The sequence below is a fragment of the Gadus morhua genome, chromosome 23 (genome assembly GCF_902167405.1).
Source record: "Gadus morhua chromosome 23, gadMor3.0, whole genome shotgun sequence".
Taxonomy (NCBI): Eukaryota; Metazoa; Chordata; class Actinopteri; order Gadiformes; family Gadidae; genus Gadus; species Gadus morhua.
Window position 1 is genome coordinate 3746902 of NC_044070.1, and position 25344 is coordinate 3772245.

Genomic DNA, 25344 nt, shown 5'->3' on the forward strand with positions numbered 1-25344 from the left:
GAACGTCAGAAAGGCAGGGGGTGGGCCATAACAGTATAACAACTATATTAACTCATAACACTAGCAAATATGTAATCACACATATATTCAAAATGACTTAAACAATTAATATTCAATAATTATAACAATACAAAGTTTTAGGTTTACGAGACCATCAAAATTGGTCTCTTAACCCGATTGGTCTCGTAATGCTGGTGAGTAACCCTGAAAATTGGTCTTGTAAACCATGTATGCCTACACACACACACACACACACACACACGGCTGCATTGGGTCGAGGGTTGACGTGATGAAAGTACGACGGCTGGTTCACATCTTGATGGTGGATGAAACACAGTAGCCTTTCAAAATGAACGGCGCTTCGAGGGAAATGTTGACGGCCAGACTCAAAAGAACCCATCTGTGGTGGAAATATTAATCATGACTATAATACACAATTATAAACATTACAGTAACCTTGTTTGTCGTTTAGATTCTCCCTGGAACTTAAGATACCTCCATTCCCCTCTAACTGAGAGAGGTTAAGATCATTCACATTTGCACTCCCAGTGCAGCCACTAAGTGTGATACTGAGGCCAGGCCAATCGACTGACTGTTGTGTAGATTCCTTTAATGGTCTTGCCGCCTTGCCGACGGGTCCACTTCCCCCATAGTGTATTGCAGTTTAACTTGGCCTCTCCCGTCAATCCTAAACTCTCCACAATGGTCACTCCCACTTATCTTTGTTACCTGTGTATTCACTACCCACAATGCAAACGTTTCCCTATAAGAATATCGTTCACCCATTGTCTCCCTGAATGTATCCTTGGTAACTTTCCCATGATCATGCTCTAATATCAAATCAAATATTTTGCTGGCCGACAATAAGTTTCTCTTCATCACTATCTTAGGAAAACATTGAGTAATTGAAAGAACTTCTTAATAAAAATTATCTTGACAACCTATCCTCTTCTTCAGACCGCTTTTATTTTCGCTTGTTTGAGTCAAGAAAGGATTCAAACAGCTAACAATACCATGCAAATCTTGAATAAGTGCGTAACCAAACCTTTCAATGAGATACAAATATGGTAGGCATATAAACAAACAATTAAAACTACTCATCGATAATGCAAATTAAAAGGAAGGCATAACTTTTCAATATTTGAAGACCAGAATGCAGCTCTGATGCTAACTGAAATGATGTGAACCAGAAACCAGCAACGTGGATGGGTGTGTTGATGTTGTGATGGAACTCACCTCTTTACCGCTCATAACTCTTCCTGCCTGGTAAAAAAACAAAAACATTGGGGAGAACAATTGTACTCACATTAGTATGATTGGCGTCCTGCTAACACATGATCTAGACTGCTTCGCGACCGAGCCACCTCTACTGCCCACCCGTACACAGATAGCCCTGTTCATACATGATCTAGACTGCCAAGCCCTCCACATAGAGCCCAGTTCAAGGACACACGAGTCTGATCGGATTGTCCTGACGCTGAGGAACCCAGCTGGGGTTAAATCACTTCAGCTCACTTTAAAAGTTAACACACTTCTGGAGAGAAAGAGAGGCTAATGCTTACAAAGATGAAACTTGGTGAAACCGAAGCCATCCGAGTTCCGCACCATTTAAAAACACGCAGGTAAGACTTATGATCGCATGAATAGGGCCCTCTAAGGAGGGACTCCACAGAGAGCCCTATTCATGCGATCATAAGTCTTATCTATCTATCTAGTCGTATCTATCCAGAACCTTTAAGACCAGATGCGACACATGAATAAGGGGCGCTCTCTACGGAGTCCCTCCATGGAGTACCTATTCATGTGAACAAGAGTCGTATCCGGACTCGAATGTTCTGGATACGGAACCGGACGGTGGGAACACAATTGACCGACTTTGACGATCGATTACGGTGATTTTAATGTTTGTTTATCGGCCTTACCGTGGCTCGGGTCTGTGGCGGACCCATCTCCTCTCCCTCCCAAGGCACATCCATCTAACCTACTTATCTACCAGTTGCCAAATGACTTAATTTGTTGTTTTTGCTGCTTACCTCGAGCAACGTGTTGTCACGACCTAACCAGCTAGTTGTGTTGCATCAACCTAGCCTGCCAGCCTATCAGAGGCTGGTGTCATAGTAGCCACAGTAGGATTGGTTGATTAGCGTCAGGGCGTACCTGGGCTGGTCGGCCCGTGCTCTCCATGCTGCTGCCGCTGGAAGCTGCCGTTGCCGGACGCTTTGCCGACATTATCGGCAGACGAGACAACGCGTTCTGCAAACACACACACACACACACACACACACACACACACACACACACACACACACACACACACACACACACACACACACACACACACACACGGCTGCATTGGGTCGAGTGTTGACGTGATGAAAGTACGACGGCTGGTTCACATCGTGATGGTGGATGAAACACAGTAGCCTTTCAAAATGAACGGCGCTTCGAGGGAAATGTTGACGGCCAGACTCAAAAGAACCCATCTGTGGTGGAAATATTAATCATGACTATAATACACAATTATAAACATTACAGTAACCTTGTTTGTCGTTTAGATTCTCCCTGGAACTTAAGATACCTCCATTCCCCTCTAACTGAGAGAGGTTAAGATCATTCACATTTGCACTCCCAGTGCAGCCACTAAGTGTGATACTGAGGCCAGGCCAATCGACTGACTGTTGTGTAGATTCCTTTAATGGTCTTGCCGCCTTGCCGACGGGTCCACTTCCCCCATAGTGTATTGCAGTTTAACTTGGCCTCTCCCGTCAATCCTAAACTCTCCACAATGGTCACTCCCACTTATCTTTGTTACCTGTGTATTCACTACCCACAATGCAAACGTTTCCCTATAAGAATATCGTTCACCCATTGTCTCCCTGAATGTATCCTTGGTAACTTTCCCATGATCATGCTCTAATATCAAATCAAATATTTTGCTGGCCGACAATAAGTTTCTCTTCATCACTATCTTAGGAAAACATTGAGTAATTGAAAGAACTTCTTAATAAAAATTATCTTGACAACCTATCCTCTTCTTCAGACCGCTTTTATTTTCGCTTGTTTGAGTCAAGAAAGGATTCAAACAGCTAACAATACCATGCAAATCTTGAATAAGTGCGTAACCAAACCTTTCAATGAGATACAAATATGGTAGGCATATAAACAAACAATTAAAACTACTCATCGATAATGCAAATTAAAAGGAAGGCATAACTTTTCAATATTTGAAGACCAGAATGCAGCTCTGATGCTAACTGAAATGATGTGAACCAGAAACCAGCAACGTGGATGGGTGTGTTGATGTTGTGATGGAACTCACCTCTTTACCGCTCATAACTCTTCCTGCCTGGTAAAAAAACAAAAACATTGGGGAGAACAATTGTACTCACATTAGTATGATTGGCGTCCTGCTAACACATGATCTAGACTGCTTCGCGACCGAGCCACCTCTACTGCCCACCCGTACACAGATAGCCCTGTTCATACATGATCTAGACTGCCAAGCCCTCCACATAGAGCCCAGTTCAAGGACACACGAGTCTGATCGGATTGTCCTGACGCTGAGGAACCCAGCTGGGGTTAAATCACTTCAGCTCACTTTAAAAGTTAACACACTTCTGGAGAGAAAGAGAGGCTAATGCTTACAAAGATGAAACTTGGTGAAACCGAAGCCATCCGAGTTCCGCACCATTTAAAAACACGCAGGTAAGACTTATGATCGCATGAATAGGGCCCTCTAAGGAGGGACTCCACAGAGAGCCCTATTCATGCGATCATAAGTCTTATCTATCTATCTAGTCGTATCTATCCAGAACCTTTAAGACCAGATGCGACACATGAATAAGGGGCGCTCTCTACGGAGTCCCTCCATGGAGTACCTATTCATGTGAACAAGAGTCGTATCCGGACTCGAATGTTCTGGATACGGAACCGGACGGTGGGAACACAATTGACCGACTTTGACGATCGATTACGGTGATTTTAATGTTTGTTTATCGGCCTTACCGTGGCTCGGGTCTGTGGCGGACCCATCTCCTCTCCCTCCCAAGGCACATCCATCTAACCTACTTATCTACCAGTTGCCAAATGACTTAATTTGTTGTTTTTGCTGCTTACCTCGAGCAACGTGTTGTCACGACCTAACCAGCTAGTTGTGTTGCATCAACCTAGCCTGCCAGCCTATCAGAGGCTGGTGTCATAGTAGCCACAGTAGGATTGGTTGATTAGCGTCAGGGCGTACCTGGGCTGGTCGGCCCGTGCTCTCCATGCTGCTGCCGCTGGAAGCTGCCGGACGCTTTGCCGACATTATCGGCAGACGAGACAACGCGTTCTGCAAACACACACACACACACACACACACACACACACACACACACACACACACACACACACACACACACACACACACACACACACACACGGCTGCATTGGGTCGAGTGTTGACGTGATGAAAGTACGACGGCTGGTTCACATCGTGATGGTGGATGAAACACAGTAGCCTTTCAAAATGAACGGCGCTTCGAGGGAAATGTTGACGGCCAGACTCAAAAGAACCCATCTGTGGTGGAAATATTAATCATGACTATAATACACAATTATAAACATTACAGTAACCTTGTTTGTCGTTTAGATTCTCCCTGGAACTTAAGATACCTCCATTCCCCTCTAACTGAGAGAGGTTAAGATCATTCACATTTGCACTCCCAGTGCAGCCACTAAGTGTGATACTGAGGCCAGGCCAATCGACTGACTGTTGTGTAGATTCCTTTAATGGTCTTGCCGCCTTGCCGACGGGTCCACTTCCCCCATAGTGTATTGCAGTTTAACTTGGCCTCTCCCGTCAATCCTAAACTCTCCACAATGGTCACTCCCACTTATCTTTGTTACCTGTGTATTCACTACCCACAATGCAAACGTTTCCCTATAAGAATATCGTTCACCCATTGTCTCCCTGAATGTATCCTTGGTAACTTTCCCATGATCATGCTCTAATATCAAATCAAATATTTTGCTGGCCGACAATAAGTTTCTCTTCATCACTATCTTAGGAAAACATTGAGTAATTGAAAGAACTTCTTAATAAAAATTATCTTGACAACCTATCCTCTTCTTCAGACCGCTTTTATTTTCGCTTGTTTGAGTCAAGAAAGGATTCAAACAGCTAACAATACCATGCAAATCTTGAATAAGTGCGTAACCAAACCTTTCAATGAGATACAAATATGGTAGGCATATAAACAAACAATTAAAACTACTCATCGATAATGCAAATTAAAAGGAAGGCATAACTTTTCAATATTTGAAGACCAGAATGCAGCTCTGATGCTAACTGAAATGATGTGAACCAGAAACCAGCAACGTGGATGGGTGTGTTGATGTTGCGATGGAACTCACCTCTTTACCGCTCATAACTCTTCCTGCCTGGTAAAAAAACAAAAACATTGGGGAGAACAATTGTACTCACATTAGTATGATTGGCGTCCTGCTAACACATGATCTAGACTGCTTCGCGACCGAGCCACCTCTACTGCCCACCCGTACACAGATAGCCCTGTTCATACATGATCTAGACTGCCAAGCCCTCCACATAGAGCCCAGTTCAAGGACACACGAGTCTGATCGGATTGTCCTGACGCTGAGGAACCCAGCTGGGGTTAAATCACTTCAGCTCACTTTAAAAGTTAACACACTTCTGGAGAGAAAGAGAGGCTAATGCTTACAAAGATGAAACTTGGTGAAACCGAAGCCATCCGAGTTCCGCATTATTTAAAAACACGCAGGTAAGACTTATGATCGCATGAATAGGGCCCTCTAAGGAGGGACTCCACAGAGAGCCCTATTCATGCGATCATAAGTCTTATCTATCTATCTAGTCGTATCTATCCAGAACCTTTAAGACCAGATGCGACACATGAATAAGGGGCGCTCTCTACGGAGTCCCTCCATGGAGTACCTATTCATGTGAACAAGAGTCGTATCCGGACTCGAATGTTCTGGATACGGAACCGGACGGTGGGAACACAATTGACCGACTTTGACGATCGATTACGGTGATTTTAATGTTTGTTTATCGGCCTTACCGTGGCTCGGGTCTGTGGCGGACCCATCTCCTCTCCCTCCCAAGGCACATCCATCTAACCTACTTATCTACCAGTTGCCAAATGACTTAATTTGTTGTTTTTGCTGCTTACCTCGAGCAACGTGTTGTCACGACCTAACCAGCTAGTTGTGTTGCATCAACCTAGCCTGCCAGCCTATCAGAGGCTGGTGTCATAGTAGCCACAGTAGGATTGGTTGATTAGCGTCAGGGCGTACCTGGGCTGGTCGGCCCGTGCTCTCCATGCTGCTGCCGCTGGAAGCTGCCGTTGCCGGACGCTTTGCCGACATTATCGGCAGACGAGACAACGCGTTCTGCAAACACACACACACACACACACACACACACACACACACACACACACACACACACACACACACACACACACACACACACACACACACACGCAAATGTGGTTTACGAGACCAATCTTGCAAATTCATGCGTGGCGGTGGTTTATGAGACCACACCTAACGCAGCATCTGGGGAACTTCAAAGACATATCAAAATTTTTCATTTTATCTGCAGAACACAAATCTGACTTCAAAATGATCATTTCTCTTTTAGAAAAAAATGTGACTTACAACAGGCTTACGGGGTCACACAAATCGTGGTTTGTGAGACCAACAGTGTTTATGAGGCCTGATTACATATTACACACAAACACAAACCAGGTTATGGTATGCGAGGACTGACCAACATTACAAGGCCTGTTTACATATAACACACAAACACAAACCAGGTTATGGTATGTGAGGACTGACCAACATTACAAGGCCTGTTTACATGTAACACACAAAAACAAACCAGGTAATGGTATGATAGGACAGACCAACATTAAAAGGTCTACAAGAATATAATACTACATTTAATCTCTTAAAAACCCTTTTAAAGTCCCACTCCAATCCTCCTTTTTAGCTATTTCATTCTCAATGGTCTTTAAATTGTTGTTATGAAGTTTTTAGCCTAAATAATAAAACCTGTGCCATTTTCCAAGACTCTCCTTCTGCTGATCGCCAGTTGCTCATTAGCAATGCGACTCTGAGTCGTAGGGCTTTGACTCCGAACTTCGTGATTCGAATATAATTCGAATATCAAAAAATAAATCAAAATTCGAAGGAATATTAGGCAGCCCTTAATATTCAAACCTGTTATGGGCAGGCCAAGAGGAAGAAACGTCGGAGAACCCGACGCAGTATATTCATAATATTGTAATGACCACGGAAGAGGCAGTGAATGAAGTATTGATTAGACAGCGATTTATTAGAAACCTAATAAACTGTTGGATCACGCAAGACCGGTAACCATAGCAACGCCGGTAAACAAACCTCGCAAAGCCCAATCCAGGGCTGAATCCGAATACTCATACTTATAGTATGCATTTTGTAGTACGCCACAAATATAGCGCGTACGAATGCTCAGTACGCATTGTGTAGTACGGAAAACGTTTCCGAATGCGTACTACCGCCAGTATACAACGGTAGGTCACTACACTATCCCACAATGCAACCGGAGTCTGGTAACAAACGAAGAAGAGATGGCTGACCCGACACTACCAACAGCGGCTTAGAAAGACGTTGTAGAAAGCGGCGAAAAAAAGAGACATTAAAAAGAGTAAAAAAGTAAAGTAAGTAATTAAGTAAAAAGAGCATTTTTAATTTAATAGCAACGATGACAAGACGGAAAACAGGTAACTTATCAAGGTAATTTTGCCGGCATCTGAGGGGAGATGCGTCATCTCCAAACATCCGGTGGAGTTTCGGCGATGTTCGGAAGCGTTCGGAGGCGTTCTACGCATAGCTGTAGACCGTACTACACTGTCAAGTGTAGTACGGTCAAGTAGTAGACACTGAACAGAAATAGTATGTACTAAGTATTCCGATTCAGCCCAGGTCTTACTGAAGTCATTTAATGGTCAAAATATTATTAATAAATATTTGAATATATTCGAATATTAATATTAATAAACAAACAAACTCCGAATATGATTTTTGGGCAAAAGTCAAAGTGAGTCTTTGGCGGAGGTGGTGCTGCTGCTCTGCACCCTCCCCCTCACACGCCACGTATCAACCGAGGAAAAAAATAATAAGTTAGTAGCAAGTTTAGCATAGTTTACAAGTCAAAGCAATCTGATCCCTGCATCCGATGCTCTCTGCTGTTGTCCCCCTGGCAGGGGAGCCTTCTGCCTGCCTACTGCCAGCCTGCTCTGGATGCTGAGCAGCGATCAACCAAAACTGCAAGCTTTGGTTGCTGCTATAGTGTCAGTACAAAGAATACATACAAAACTGCAAGTTTTTAGTATCGCATGGTAGGTTGAGGTAACTGGAGTGAGAGGTTTGATATTATGTTGGATGGAGAACAAAGGTCCTGAGTAGACTCAATTCTGTATATTGTAGATGTGTTGGATCTGTCCATATTTGGGCATGGCTCAAACTTATGACATTATCTGTGTGGTGGTTTCCCCAGAGGCCAGACACTTCCGAATGAATGAAAAATAATGAAAGGAGCATCAGAACATAACGTGTACTGATCATTCAGTCACGTCTCCTGGATCAAGTAAATAAACCTTTTCAACGCAAGACATCCTGGACTCCCGTCTACTCTCTCCACTGACATATGGGGCTGCATGATTAAAATCTCTAACAGCACGTAAAGTAATAGTAATTGTGCTTCTTGAATGGATTGTTTATTTCTTCTGATTGTTTATGGAAGCTGATAATGCAGTATTAGTATTTTTCCTTTATGATTTGTTAAGGTTATGAATTTGAGACTGAACCTCCTTCTGAATTAACAAAAGAAATTAAGAAAAGAAAAGGAAAACGAACTGAGTTGTCTGCGCGTCATCTATTGTTTTCTACTACTTCCATGTTTGGCATGTTGAGGAAGAGTAACAAACACAAGCTGTTGTATGACACCATAGATATATTCTAAAAAGACAACACAAACAATGGAGTTCAAATGCAGCAGTTGTTGGTGTTGGAGCCTTACTCACCCATAAAAATGTGGTGGACGTTAGAGGTGGATGTTTTGGGCCGATATCCGATACCAATCACAGGGTCTATTTAAAGCCTTCAATTTTTTGTGCAGCATTACATATTGATGTAACTATTCTAAAGAACATTAACTATCACAATAAAATATTTAAATCTCAATAAATTTATTCCATCGGGGTAACGTGCAACATCGAACATATATATATTTAAAAAAAACGTTAAACATTAAAAACACTAAACGTAATAATATATGATAACAATCAAGAACTGAACAAGTTGAACAACGCTGGCTAGGTAGATATAGTTACTCAATTTGGTTGGCGGCGGCGCTTAAACGTCAGCCACTTATTTCTAACAAAGTACCTGATATTTTGGATCGTTCTTTTTTTTAGTGCTGGCTCACATTCTTTGCAGAGGGAACACTCCTGCTTGGACGCCAAATTGCCTTTAATTACATGAGACTTGAAGTGTCTCATCACAGCATTTTCTTCTGCTTTTGTCCATTGTCTTCGTGTATTGGCTTTAGGGACTGAAAACAAACAAGATGACATAATTGTTTGTTAGTATGGCTAACTTCATTTGATGATGACCTTTCTCTATAGGCCTAGAAACTGCCGAAGGTTATGCACTGGAAATTATAAACTTGATATGTATTAAAATTCAACTTGATCGTACCCTTAAGTACAGGAAGGAGTCTGTCACCTTCAGGAGTGTACATGTCTGAAAAATGTGTAACAGGAGAGCATAGTAGATGCATTTTAATAAATAGTATCTGTTGTTCAATTTTGTAATGCAATATATTGAACATTATTTACAGTTGATTATTTTGTAAATATTATTGAGCAATTTCAATAACACTAATTTCCAACATCAGTTCGCTCAATGAAAGCAGAAATAGATCAGACAGGTTAAATTGTATTGAAAGCTCATATCCTGATCCAAGAAAAGTTTCAGGGTTCTATTTTCAGTCAAAAATGTGTCTTTAGATTTCTGTTTCACATTTATCTGCAGCCTTCAAAGAAGATATGTTATGGCCATTTCCACTGTTCATCGTTTATTCTTGGTTTCTGCTAAAATAGATTTATTGGCATCAATGTTCCAAAACGTCATTACTTTTATTATACTGTACATTTTACATTGAACTCTAGGGATCAGCCTCTGTCTGAAGAAAAAAATAACGTCACATTTTACAATGCGGTAACCGAGTTACTAACGCAATTACTTTTTGGGAGGAGTAATTTGTAACTATAACTAATTACTTTCTTTACACAACACTGGTTGTATATGATTCTGCCTTGACACTTCAAGACATTTGCTGATGATGGAATGGGTAATAAATTAATCAATGGAGTGTCTAGAGCTAGTTTCCAGTAGTATGTAGTTTGTACTATGTGTACCAACATGCTAGATCACATTCAAAATACATACCGTTCAGTTCACGAGGACAATCTTCCACTGCTTTGTTGTCAGTGGTTTGTTCCTGCTCACTCTCATCGTCATCATCATCTGTGAAATCTGGACGAATAATGGGAAAGTGCTTTAATTTGGTTATAAAACAAAAAAGGTTACATCATGTCATGAAGATCCCATAAAACCACGATTTCTTTAAATACATACTATAACCCCTTTAAGTCTACATTTTACAAAAAGAAGATGAGAATTAAAATACCTTCAATTTCATCAAGAGATTTTCCTTTAAGCTCATGCATCTTTCGCTTTTCCAGTGCAAGGAGCAACTTGGAAATTCTTGCACTCTGTATGGTAGGCTCTGACAGACGGTAGAACTCTCTATGTACTGATATATATCGTGCCCCATAAAATCAGCAAGGCAATATTTAAAGTCATGCAAAACTGATGTGACATACTGCATTTTACTGTATGACCTTGTATGCCTAACTCTGTCCTTATAAACCATCACTGGGCCACACACAAACACACACAAGTCTTTGTACTAAAGAATTGGTTACATTGTTTCACTGTTGTCCTCATATGCCAAACACTGGCCTCGCAAACCATGATCATGCAAACACAAAAAACACACAAGCCATACTGAATCCTAGTCACATACAGAAGCAGTATTTAGCATTGTTTCATGTCACTGTAAAGCACTTCCTGTGTTTGGATCTACTCTGACACAGCGTACTGACAAATATCTTTGGGCAAGATTGTGGGGGACACAAAATCTGACCACAATTGACCAAACACTACTGAAACTGACCTAAAAATGGCCTAAAACTGACCAATAACTAAAAAAAAGCTAATTAATAAGATAAAAGCTTATTGTGATTTGGGAGCCTTTACGAATTGGCTCCAATGCAAACACACCACTTCCTATCAATAAATAAATAAATAACAGTTGATGAAAACAAGCGTAATAAAAAAAGTGAAATTATTAGATGAAAATTTGAAATGATGGTAAAAAATGTGTAACAGGAGAGCATAGTAGATGCATTTTAATAAATAGTATCTGTTGTTCAATTTTGTAATGCAATATATTGAACATTATTTACAGTTGATTATTTTGTAAATATTATTGAGCAATTTCAATAACACTAATTTCCAACATCAGTTCGCTCAATGAAAGCAGAAATAGATCAGACAGGTTAAATTGTATTGAAAGCTCATATCCTGATCCAAGAAAGGTTTCAGGGTTCTATTTTCAGTCAAAAATGTGTCTTTAGATTTCTGTTTCACATTTATCTGCAGCCTTCAAAGAAGATATGTTATGGCCATTTCCACTGTTCATCGTTTATTCTTGGTTTCTGCTAAAATAGATTTATTGGCATCAATGTTCCAAAACGTCATTACTTTTATTATACTGTACATTTTACATTGAACTCTAGGGATCAGCCTCTGTCTGAAGAAAAAAATAACGTCACATTTTACAATGCGGTAACCGAGTTACTAACGCAATTACTTTTTGGGAGGAGTAATTTGTAACTATAACTAATTACTTTCTTTACACAACACTGGTTGTATATGATTCTGCCTTGACACTTCAAGACATTTGCTGATGATGGAATGGGTAATAAATTAATCAATGGAGTGTCTAGAGCTAGTTTCCAGTAGTATGTAGTTTGTACTATGTGTACCAACATGCTAGATCACATTCAAAATACATACCGTTCAGTTCACGAGGACAATCTTCCACTGCTTTGTTGTCAGTGGTTTGTTCCTGCTCACTCTCATCGTCATCATCATCTGTGAAATCTGGACGAATAATGGGAAAGTGCTTTAATTTGGTTATAAAACAAAAAAGGTTACATCATGTCATGAAGATCCCATAAAACCACGATTTCTTTAAATACATACTATAACCCCTTTAAGTCTACATTTTACAAAAAGACCATGAGAATTAAAATACCTTCAATTTCATCAAGAGATTTTCCTTTAAGCTCATGCATCTTTCCCTTTTCCAGTGCAAGGAGCAACTTGGAAGTTCTTGCACTCTGTATGGTAGGCTCTGACAGACGGTAGAACTCTCTATGTACTGATATATCGTGCCCCATAAAATCAGCAAGGCAATATTTAAAGTCATGCAAAACTGATGTGACATACTGCATTTTACTGTATGACCTTGTATGCCTAACTCTGTCCTTATAAACCATCACTGGGCCACACACAAACACACACAAGTCTTTGTACTAAAGAATTGGTTACATTGTTTCACTGTTGTCCTCATATGCCAAACACTGGCCTCGCAAACCATGATCATGCAAACACAAAAAACACACAAGCCATACTGAATCCTAGTCATATACAGAAGCAGTATTTAGCATTGTTTCAGGCCATTTTAAAGCACTTCCTGTGTTTGAATCTATTCTGACACAGTGTACTGACAAACCACTTTGAGCAAGATTGTGGGAGACACAAAATCTGACCACAATTGACCAAAAACTACTAAAACGTACCTAAAAATGCTCATGCTATTGTGATTTGGGGGCTTTGATAGACAAGACATCAGACATGATCAAATCTCAAATCAAGCACTTACAGTACGCAATACACACAGGGTTTAAAGTAAAAACGTACCTTTGATGGGGCTGATGTATTTCGAGACACACAACGCGCTGTCCTTCTTCTGCCTCACTTGATGTTGTGCTGCACAAATCGGGTCTATTCTGCCTCGCCTCACTGCAAAATATCGTGTCAAGTTAGTCCTTACAAATATATAGCATTATCAGAACTCATTTTAGCTGTGGCCTAAAAAGATATTATGTTAGTCACCAACACAGCTTAAAGGTGAACTGAACTGAAATTGGAAGTTTAGTTGATATAACAGATGTATTGTCCACCTTCTCAATGGTACAATTACTAAAAAGGGCTGAACTTACTAAAAGGGATTCAGTTGTACAATGTTGACATTTGCTTCAATCTTAGACCTGAGGGATATAACAGACAGGAGATTCAATAAACTCTGAGTCTAACCCTGAACTCTGAGTTCACGCTCAGATACAGGGATTCACCATAGCAATGGGTAAATTAAAAAAAAGGACCCAAAAAAGGACCCCCATTAATGCATGTTTATGCTGACAGTGCACATTTAATTATGGGTGGAATGTGAGTGTTTGTTAAAGTTAGCTGAAATAAAGTCACTGATTGCTTTTGAGCCAATATCCAAATAATTATGTAACATTTTTAATTTACTGTATTTTAACCTCAACGCCTTTCTAAATGCTAATCACCAAACACGTTACTGGATCATATTGTGAGATTACAAACATGCCGCATGTCTGTGATCTATATATTCTTTAAATCTTCATCTATATGTGTCATCTTCAGTTATTCCTAGGGCGGCCATTTCCTTCACATCAAAAAGGAGCACACTTTTCATACACAGGGACACGCAAGCAGATATTTGTTTGATATGATCCAGTTTTAAATGTTAATGTTCTGCCACCAGATTACATATAGATGCATACCACATAGCTAAATATACAAGATACAGCTCATGACAACGTGCCCTTCCAATTCAGATTACAGGGGTCTAATAAACATCATACAGAAACTGTTCTTAATGTTTTTATCTGGATAGATAAAGGCTAACATAAGTTCTCTGTCGCTGAGAGCTTGATTGACAGCCTGGTGGTAGCAACTGCCGCGGCCCATCAACAAATGGCTCATTTGAATATTGAAATTAGCCATGTGCTTATATATTGCGACACGAAAATGTAATCAATGAAATTACTGCTCTGACTGAGTCTGTTGTTTTAGAAATTGGTCGCTTTTAGCGATAAAAACAGAATACAATGTTCATCAATGCACTAATAAAAAATAATAGGGATGTTATACATCTATCGAATCAGCCAGACCTGGTCTAAAATCTGTACAAAGCTCATAAACGATAATTCGGGATTATAGAGCAACAATATTTTATGCAAACAACACAACCTACCCATCGAATAAAAGTGCAGCCTATCGCTAGTAAAGAGCCGTTTACACGAGCTCTGGTCCGGCTGTAACAGTCGTGATGCCAACAACGGGAATTCTCACAAAAAGGTGCTGCGTTTGTTTTAAAACAAAGCAAATTAACCCTCTCCCACAAACCTAGCTTCACAGCGGAGTGTTTTCAGGCCAGGGGAGGGAACTACTGGAAGTCAAACGTTGGGTTCAAGATCATCTTGTTAAACGGCTTAAAAACACAGACAGGATTTGAAGCGATATTTCCGTCTCAATCATGTTAACGCTTGTTATTTTCCTTTGACGGTCAAAAATCCACGTTCACAGACAGTCACACAAAGACACACAAAGAGGCTGCAAGGGCGCCAAATATGTTTCTAAGCAGGGCAATTCCTGATATCGACATAACAGCGTCACTCTCTTCATCGCTAAACGACGACAAACATAATAAATATATTAACAGTGTGTGTAGTTATCAGATATCTCCCTAAGGTTTTAGAGTAGGCCTAACCTGTTAGTTAGCAACCAGCATGAACCTTAATTCATGCTGGCAATAAGATAAAATAAGATAAGACAAGACAAGACAAGACAAGACAAGACAAGACAAGACAAGATAAGACAAGATAAGACAAGATAAGATAAGATAAGATAAGATAGAAGAGCAGCAATAAGAAGAAGAATAGATAACAATAAATAATAAGTACAAAAAGCAGTCTTACTTTTCCAAGTTCATCCCGCTCGCTAGTCCGGCTGGTCCGCACTGCAAGCCCACTGCAGTACCCGCGTTGCGTATATTTTCGCGGGAAATTGTGTATGTTTTCGCGGGATTGTGTGTAAAATGCAATGTCACTTGCAGCCTGTGGTGGCGCTGTCCGACACACACGGCATGGTCTCACAAACACGTCCTGGTTTGTGAGACCAATATGTGTGAACGTCAGAAAGGCAGGGGGTGGGCCATAACAGTATAACAACTATATTAACTCATAACACTAGCAAATATGTAATCACACATATATTCAAAATGACTTAAACAATTAATATTCAATAATTATAACAATACAAAGTTTTAGGTTTACGAGACCATCAAAATTGGTCTCTTAACCCGATTGGTCTCGTAATGCTGGTGAGTAACCCTGAAAATTGGTCTTGTAAACCATGTATGCCTACACACACACACACACACACACACGGCTGCATTGGGTCGAGGGTTGACGTGATGAAAGTACGACGGCTGGTTCACATCTTGATGGTGGATGAAACACAGTAGCCTTTCAAAATGAACGGCGCTTCGAGGGAAATGTTGACGGCCAGACTCAAAAGAACCCATCTGTGGTGGAAATATTAATCATGACTATAATACACAATTATAAACATTACAGTAACCTTGTTTGTCGTTTAGATTCTCCCTGGAACTTAAGATACCTCCATTCCCCTCTAACTGAGAGAGGTTAAGATCATTCACATTTGCACTCCCAGTGCAGCCACTAAGTGTGATACTGAGGCCAGGCCAATCGACTGACTGTTGTGTAGATTCCTTTAATGGTCTTGCCGCCTTGCCGACGGGTCCACTTCCCCCATAGTGTATTGCAGTTTAACTTGGCCTCTCCCGTCAATCCTAAACTCTCCACAATGGTCACTCCCACTTATCTTTGTTACCTGTGTATTCACTACCCACAATGCAAACGTTTCCCTATAAGAATATCGTTCACCCATTGTCTCCCTGAATGTATCCTTGGTAACTTTCCCATGATCATGCTCTAATATCAAATCAAATATTTTGCTGGCCGACAATAAGTTTCTCTTCATCACTATCTTAGGAAAACATTGAGTAATTGAAAGAACTTCTTAATAAAAATTATCTTGACAACCTATCCTCTTCTTCAGACCGCTTTTATTTTCGCTTGTTTGAGTCAAGAAAGGATTCAAACAGCTAACAATACCATGCAAATCTTGAATAAGTGCGTAACCAAACCTTTCAATGAGATACAAATATGGTAGGCATATAAACAAACAATTAAAACTACTCATCGATAATGCAAATTAAAAGGAAGGCATAACTTTTCAATATTTGAAGACCAGAATGCAGCTCTGATGCTAACTGAAATGATGTGAACCAGAAACCAGCAACGTGGATGGGTGTGTTGATGTTGTGATGGAACTCACCTCTTTACCGCTCATAACTCTTCCTGCCTGGTAAAAAAACAAAAACATTGGGGAGAACAATTGTACTCACATTAGTATGATTGGCGTCCTGCTAACACATGATCTAGACTGCTTCGCGACCGAGCCACCTCTACTGCCCACCCGTACACAGATAGCCCTGTTCATACATGATCTAGACTGCCAAGCCCTCCACATAGAGCCCAGTTCAAGGACACACGAGTCTGATCGGATTGTCCTGACGCTGAGGAACCCAGCTGGGGTTAAATCACTTCAGCTCACTTTAAAAGTTAACACACTTCTGGAGAGAAAGAGAGGCTAATGCTTACAAAGATGAAACTTGGTGAAACCGAAGCCATCCGAGTTCCGCACCATTTAAAAACACGCAGGTAAGACTTATGATCGCATGAATAGGGCCCTCTAAGGAGGGACTCCACAGAGAGCCCTATTCATGCGATCATAAGTCTTATCTATCTATCTAGTCGTATCTATCCAGAACCTTTAAGACCAGATGCGACACATGAATAAGGGGCGCTCTCTACGGAGTCCCTCCATGGAGTACCTATTCATGTGAACAAGAGTCGTATCCGGACTCGAATGTTCTGGATACGGAACCGGACGGTGGGAACACAATTGACCGACTTTGACGATCGATTACGGTGATTTTAATGTTTGTTTATCGGCCTTACCGTGGCTCGGGTCTGTGGCGGACCCATCTCCTCTCCCTCCCAAGGCACATCCATCTAACCTACTTATCTACCAGTTGCCAAATGACTTAATTTGTTGTTTTTGCTGCTTACCTCGAGCAACGTGTTGTCACGACCTAACCAGCTAGTTGTGTTGCATCAACCTAGCCTGCCAGCCTATCAGAGGCTGGTGTCATAGTAGCCACAGTAGGATTGGTTGATTAGCGTCAGGGCGTACCTGGGCTGGTCGGCCCGTGCTCTCCATGCTGCTGCCGCTGGAAGCTGCCGTTGCCGGACGCTTTGCCGACATTATCGGCAGACGAGACAACGCGTTCTGCAAACACACACACACACACACACACACACACACACACACACACACACACACACACACACACACACACACACACGGCTGCATTGGGTCGAGTGTTGACGTGATGAAAGTACGACGGCTGGTTCACATCGTGATGGTGGATGAAACACAGTAGCCTTTCAAAATGAACGGCGCTTCGAGGGAAATGTTGACGGCCAGACTCAAAAGAACCCATCTGTGGTGGAAATATTAATCATGACTATAATACACAATTATAAACATTACAGTAACCTTGTTTGTCGTTTAGATTCTCCCTGGAACTTAAGATACCTCCATTCCCCTCTAACTGAGAGAGGTTAAGATCATTCACATTTGCACTCCCAGTGCAGCCACTAAGTGTGATACTGAGGCCAGGCCAATCGACTGACTGTTGTGTAGATTCCTTTAATGGTCTTGCCGCCTTGCCGACGGGTCCACTTCCCCCATAGTGTATTGCAGTTTAACTTGGCCTCTCCCGTCAATCCTAAACTCTCCACAATGGTCACTCCCACTTATCTTTGTTACCTGTGTATTCACTACCCACAATGCAAACGTTTCCCTATAAGAATATCGTTCACCCATTGTCTCCCTGAATGTATCCTTGGTAACTTTCCCATGATCATGCTCTAATATCAAATCAAATATTTTGCTGGCCGACAATAAGTTTCTCTTCATCACTATCTTAGGAAAACATTGAGTAATTGAAAGAACTTCTTAATAAAAATTATCTTGACAACCTATCCTCTTCTTCAGACCGCTTTTATTTTCGCTTGTTTGAGTCAAGAAAGGATTCAAACAGCTAACAATACCATGCAAATCTTGAATAAGTGCGTAACCAAACCTTTCAATGAGATACAAATATGGTAGGCATATAAACAAACAATTAAAACTACTCATCGATAATGCAAATTAAAAGGAAGGCATAACTTTTCAATATTTGAAGACCAGAATGCAGCTCTGATGCTAACTGAAATGATGTGAACCAGAAACCAGCAACGTGGATGGGTGTGTTGATGTTGTGATGGAACTCACCTCTTTACCGCTCATAACTCTTCCTGCCTGGTAAAAAAACAAAAACATTGGGGAGAACAATTGTACTCACATTAGTATGATTGGCGTCCTGCTAACACATGATCTAGACTGCTTCGCGACCGAGCCACCTCTACTGCCCACCCGTACACAGATAGCCCTGTTCATACATGATCTAGACTGCCAAGCCCTCCACATAGAGCCCAGTTCAAGGACACACGAGTCTGATCGGATTGTCCTGACGCTGAGGAACCCAGCTGGGGTTAAATCACTTCAGCTCACTTTAAAAGTTAACACACTTCTGGAGAGAAAGAGAGGCTAATGCTTACAAAGATGAAACTTGGTGAAACCGAAGCCATCCGAGTTCCGCACCATTTAAAAACACGCAGGTAAGACTTATGATCGCATGAATAGGGCCCTCTAAGGAGGGACTCCACAGAGAGCCCTATTCATGCGATCATAAGTCTTATCTATCTATCTAGTCGTATCTATCCAGAACCTTTAAGACCAGATGCGACACATGAATAAGGGGCGCTCTCTACGGAGTCCCTCCATGGAGTACCTATTCATGTGAACAAGAGTCGTATCCGGACTCGAATGTTCTGGATACGGAACCGGACGGTGGGAACACAATTGACCGACTTTGACGATCGATTACGGTGATTTTAATGTTTGTTTATCGGCCTTACCGTGGCTCGGGTCTGTGGCGGACCCATCTCCTCTCCCTCCCAAGGCACATCCATCTAACCTACTTATCTACCAGTTGCCAAATGACTTAATTTGTTGTTTTTGCTGCTTACCTCGAGCAACGTGTTGTCACGACCTAACCAGCTAGTTGTGTTGCATCAACCTAGCCTGCCAGCCTATCAGAGGCTGGTGTCATAGTAGCCACAGTAGGATTGGTTGATTAGCGTCAGGGCGTACCTGGGCTGGTCGGCCCGTGCTCTCCATGCTGCTGCCGCTGGAAGCTGCCGGACGCTTTGCCGACATTATCGGCAGACGAGACAACGCGTTCTGCAAACACACACACACACACACACACACACACACACACACACACACACACACACACACACACACACACACACACACACACACACACACACACACACACACACACACACACGGCTGCATTGGGTCGAGTGTTGACGTGATGAAAGTACGACGGCTGGTTCACATCGTGATGGTGGATGAAACACAGTAGCCTTTCAAAATGAACGGCGCTTCGAGGGAAATGTTGACGGCCAGACTCAAAAGAACCCATCTGTGGTGGAAATATTAATCATGACTATAATACACAATTATAAACATTACAGTAACCTTGTTTGTCGTTTAGATTCTCCCTGGAACTTAAGATACCTCCATTCCCCTCTAACTGAGAGAGGTTAAGATCATTCACATTTGCACTCCCAGTGCAGCCACTAAGTGTGATACTGAGGCCAGGCCAATCGACTGACTGTTGTGTAGATTCCTTTAATGGTCTTGCCGCCTTGCCGACGGGTCCACTTCCCCCATAGTGTATTGCAGTTTAACTTGGCCTCTCCCGTCAATCCTAAACTCTCCACAATGGTCACTCCCACTTATCTTTGTTACCTGTGTATTCACTACCCACAATGCAAACGTTTCCCTATAAGAATATCGTTCACCCATTGTCTCCCTGAATGTATCCTTGGTAACTTTCCCATGATCATGCTCTAATATCAAATCAAATATTTTGCTGGCCGACAATAAGTTTCTCTTCATCACTATCTTAGGAAAACATTGAGTAATTGAAAGAACTTCTTAATAAAAATTATCTTGACAACCTATCCTCTTCTTCAGACCGCTTTTATTTTCGCTTGTTTGAGTCAAGAAAGGATTCAAACAGCTAACAATACCATGCAAATCTTGAATAAGTGCGTAACCAAACCTTTCAATGAGATACAAATATGGTAGGCATATAAACAAACAATTAAAACTACTCATCGATAATGCAAATTAAAAGGAAGGCATAACTTTTCAATATTTGAAGACCAGAATGCAGCTCTGATGCTAACTGAAATGATGTGAACCAGAAACCAGCAACGTGGATGGGTGTGTTGATGTTGCGATGGAACTCACCTCTTTACCGCTCATAACTCTTCCTGCCTGGTAAAAAAACAAAAACATTGGGGAGAACAATTGTACTCACATTAGTATGATTGGCGTCCTGCTAACACATGATCTAGACTGCTTCGCGACCGAGCCACCTCTACTGCCCACCCGTACACAGATAGCCCTGTTCATACATGATCTAGACTGCCAAGCCCTCCACATAGAGCCCAGTTCAAGGACACACGAGTCTGATCGGATTGTCCTGACGCTGAGGAACCCAGCTGGGGTTAAATCACTTCAGCTCACTTTAAAAGTTAACACACTTCTGGAGAGAAAGAGAGGCTAATGCTTACAAAGATGAAACTTGGTGAAACCGAAGCCATCCGAGTTCCGCACCATTTAAAAACACGCAGGTAAGACTTATGATCGCATGAATAGGGCCCTCTAAGGAGGGACTCCACAGAGAGCCCTATTCATGCGATCATAAGTCTTATCTATCTATCTAGTCGTATCTATCCAGAACCTTTAAGACCAGATGCGACACATGAATAAGGGGCGCTCTCTACGGAGTCCCTCCATGGAGTACCTATTCATGTGAACAAGAGTCGTATCCGGACTCGAATGTTCTGGATACGGAACCGGACGGTGGGAACACAATTGACCGACTTTGACGATCGATTACGGTGATTTTAATGTTTGTTTATCGGCCTTACCGTGGCTCGGGTCTGTGGCGGACCCATCTCCTCTCCCTCCCAAGGCACATCCATCTAACCTACTTATCTACCAGTTGCCAAATGACTTAATTTGTTGTTTTTGCTGCTTACCTCGAGCAACGTGTTGTCACGACCTAACCAGCTAGTTGTGTTGCATCAACCTAGCCTGCCAGCCTATCAGAGGCTGGTGTCATAGTAGCCACAGTAGGATTGGTTGATTAGCGTCAGGGCGTACCTGGGCTGGTCGGCCCGTGCTCTCCATGCTGCTGCCGCTGGAAGCTGCCGTTGCCGGACGCTTTGCCGACATTATCGGCAGACGAGACAACGCGTTCTGCAAACACACACACACACACACACACACACACACACACACACACACACACACACACACACACACACACACACACACACACACACACACACACACACACACGCAAATGTGGTTTACGAGACCAATCTTGCAAATTCATGCGTGGCGGTGGTTTATGAGACCACACCTAACGCAGCATCTGGGGAACTTCAAAGACATATCAAAATTTTTCATTTTATCTGCAGAACACAAATCTGACTTCAAAATGATCATTTCTCTTTTAGAAAAAAATGTGACTTACAACAGGCTTACGGGGTCACACAAATCGTGGTTTGTGAGACCAACAGTGTTTATGAGGCCTGTTTACATATTACACACAAACACAAACCAGGTTATGGTATGCGAGGACTGACCAACATTACAAGGCCTGTTTACATATAACACACAAACACAAACCAGGTTATGGTATGTGAGGACTGACCAACATTACAAGGCCTGTTTACATGTAACACACAAAAACAAACCAGGTAATGGTATGATAGGACAGACCAACATTAAAAGGTCTACAAGAATATAATACTACATTTAATCTCTTAAAAACCCTTTTAAAGTCCCACTCCAATCCTCCTTTTTAGCTATTTCATTCTCAATGGTCTTTAAATTGTTGTTATGAAGTTTTTAGCCTAAATAATAAAACCTGTGCCATTTTCCAAGACTCTCCTTCTGCTGATCGCCAGTTGCTCATTAGCAATGCGACTCTGAGTCGTAGGGCTTTGACTCCGAACTTCGTGATTCGAATATAATTCGAATATCAAAAAATAAATCAAAATTCGAAGGAATATTAGGCAGCCCTTAATATTCAAACCTGTTATGGGCAGGCCAAGAGGAAGAAACGTCGGAGAACCCGACGCAGTATATTCATAATATTGTAATGACCACGGAAGAGGCAGTGAATGAAGTATTGATTAGACAGCGATTTATTAGAAACCTAATAAACTGTTGGATCACGCAAGACCGGTAACCATAGCAACGCCGGTAAACAAACCTCGCAAAGCCCAATCCAGGGCTGAATCCGAATACTCATACTTATAGTATGCATTTTGTAGTACGCCACAAATATAGCGCGTACGAATGCTCAGTACGCATTGTGTAGTACGGAAAACGTTTCCGAATGCGTACTACCGCCAGTATACAACGGTAGGTCACTACACTATCCCACAATGCAACCGGAGTCTGGTAACAAACGAAGAAGAGATGGCTGACCCGACACTACCAACAGCGGCTTAGAAAGACGTTGTAGAAAGCGGCGAAAAAAAGAGACATTAAAAAGAGTAAAAAAGTAAAGTAAGTAATTAAGTAAAAAGAGCATTTTTAATTTAATAGCAACGATGACAAGACGGAAAACAGGTAACTTATCAAGGTAATTTTGCCGGCATCTGAGGGGAGATGCGTCATCTCCAAACATCCGGTGGAGTTTCGGCGATGTTCGGAAGCGTTCGGAGGCGTTCTACGCATAGCTGTAGACCGTACTACACTGTCAAGTGTAGTACGGTCAAGTAGTAGACACTGAACAGAAATAGTATGTACTAAGTATTCCGATTCAGCCCAGGTCTTACTGAAGTCATTTAATGGTCAAAATATTATTAATAAATATTTGAATATATTCGAATATTAATATTAATAAACAAACAAACTCCGAATATGATTTTTGGGCAAAAGTCAAAGTGAGTCTTTGGCGGAGGTGGTGCTGCTGCTCTGCACCCTCCCCCTCACACGCCACGTATCAACCGAGGAAAAAAATAATAAGTTAGTAGCAAGTTTAGCATAGTTTACAAGTCAAAGCAATCTGATCCCTGCATCCGATGCTCTCTGCTGTTGTCCCCCTGGCAGGGGAGCCTTCTGCCTGCCTACTGCCAGCCTGCTCTGGATGCTGAGCAGCGATCAACCAAAACTGCAAGCTTTGGTTGCTGCTATAGTGTCAGTACAAAGAATACATACAAAACTGCAAGTTTTTAGTATCGCATGGTAGGTTGAGGTAACTGGAGTGAGAGGTTTGATATTATGTTGGATGGAGAACAAAGGTCCTGAGTAGACTCAATTCTGTATATTGTAGATGTGTTGGATCTGTCCATATTTGGGCATGGCTCAAACTTATGACATTATCTGTGTGGTGGTTTCCCCAGAGGCCAGACACTTCCGAATGAATGAAAAATAATGAAAGGAGCATCAGAACATAACGTGTACTGATCATTCAGTCACGTCTCCTGGATCAAGTAAATAAACCTTTTCAACGCAAGACATCCTGGACTCCCGTCTACTCTCTCCACTGACATATGGGGCTGCATGATTAAAATCTCTAACAGCACGTAAAGTAATAGTAATTGTGCTTCTTGAATGGATTGTTTATTTCTTCTGATTGTTTATGGAAGCTGATAATGCAGTATTAGTATTTTTCCTTTATGATTTGTTAAGGTTATGAATTTGAGACTGAACCTCCTTCTGAATTAACAAAAGAAATTAAGAAAAGAAAAGGAAAACGAACTGAGTTGTCTGCGCGTCATCTATTGTTTTCTACTACTTCCATGTTTGGCATGTTGAGGAAGAGTAACAAACACAAGCTGTTGTATGACACCATAGATATATTCTAAAAAGACAACACAAACAATGGAGTTCAAATGCAGCAGTTGTTGGTGTTGGAGCCTTACTCACCCATAAAAATGTGGTGGACGTTAGAGGTGGATGTTTTGGGCCGATATCCGATACCAATCACAGGGTCTATTTAAAGCCTTCAATTTTTTGTGCAGCATTACATATTGATGTAACTATTCTAAAGAACATTAACTATCACAATAAAATATTTAAATCTCAATAAATTTATTCCATCGGGGTAACGTGCAACATCGAACATATATATATTTAAAAAAAACGTTAAACATTAAAAACACTAAACGTAATAATATATGATAACAATCAAGAACTGAACAAGTTGAACAACGCTGGCTAGGTAGATATAGTTACTCAATTTGGTTGGCGGCGGCGCTTAAACGTCAGCCACTTATTTCTAACAAAGTACCTGATATTTTGGATCGTTCTTTTTTTTAGTGCTGGCTCACATTCTTTGCAGAGGGAACACTCCTGCTTGGACGCCAAATTGCCTTTAATTACATGAGACTTGAAGTGTCTCATCACAGCATTTTCTTCTGCTTTTGTCCATTGTCTTCGTGTATTGGCTTTAGGGACTGAAAACAAACAAGATGACATAATTGTTTGTTAGTATGGCTAACTTCATTTGATGATGACCTTTCTCTATAGGCCTAGAAACTGCCGAAGGTTATGCACTGGAAATTATAAACTTGATATGTATTAAAATTCAACTTGATCGTACCCTTAAGTACAGGAAGGAGTCTGTCACCTTCAGGAGTGTACATGTCTGAAAAATGTGTAACAGGAGAGCATAGTAGATGCATTTTAATAAATAGTATCTGTTGTTCAATTTTGTAATGCAATATATTGAACATTATTTACAGTTGA

The 25344-nt window shown here is 41.4% G+C and overlaps 1 protein-coding gene across 1 annotated transcript; it reads right to left on the bottom strand.

The window, feature by feature from the left end:
* Nucleotides 1-327: 327 nt before the first annotated feature.
* LOC115537571 (uncharacterized) lies at nucleotides 328-21880 on the bottom strand. Its single transcript, XM_030349576.1, has 12 exons — nucleotides 21739-21880; nucleotides 20818-20844; nucleotides 19642-19731; nucleotides 18721-18747; nucleotides 17575-17670; nucleotides 16654-16680; nucleotides 6316-6411; nucleotides 5395-5421; nucleotides 4241-4330; nucleotides 3320-3346; nucleotides 2158-2253; nucleotides 328-1263 (listed from the first exon to the last, which is right to left on the bottom strand). The coding sequence occupies exons 1-12, from the start codon at nucleotides 21808-21810 to the stop codon at nucleotides 1168-1170; spliced, it is 771 nt and encodes a 256-aa protein (XP_030205436.1). The 5' UTR covers nucleotides 21811-21880; the 3' UTR covers nucleotides 328-1167.
* Between the last annotated feature and the right edge of the window lie 3464 nt (nucleotides 21881-25344).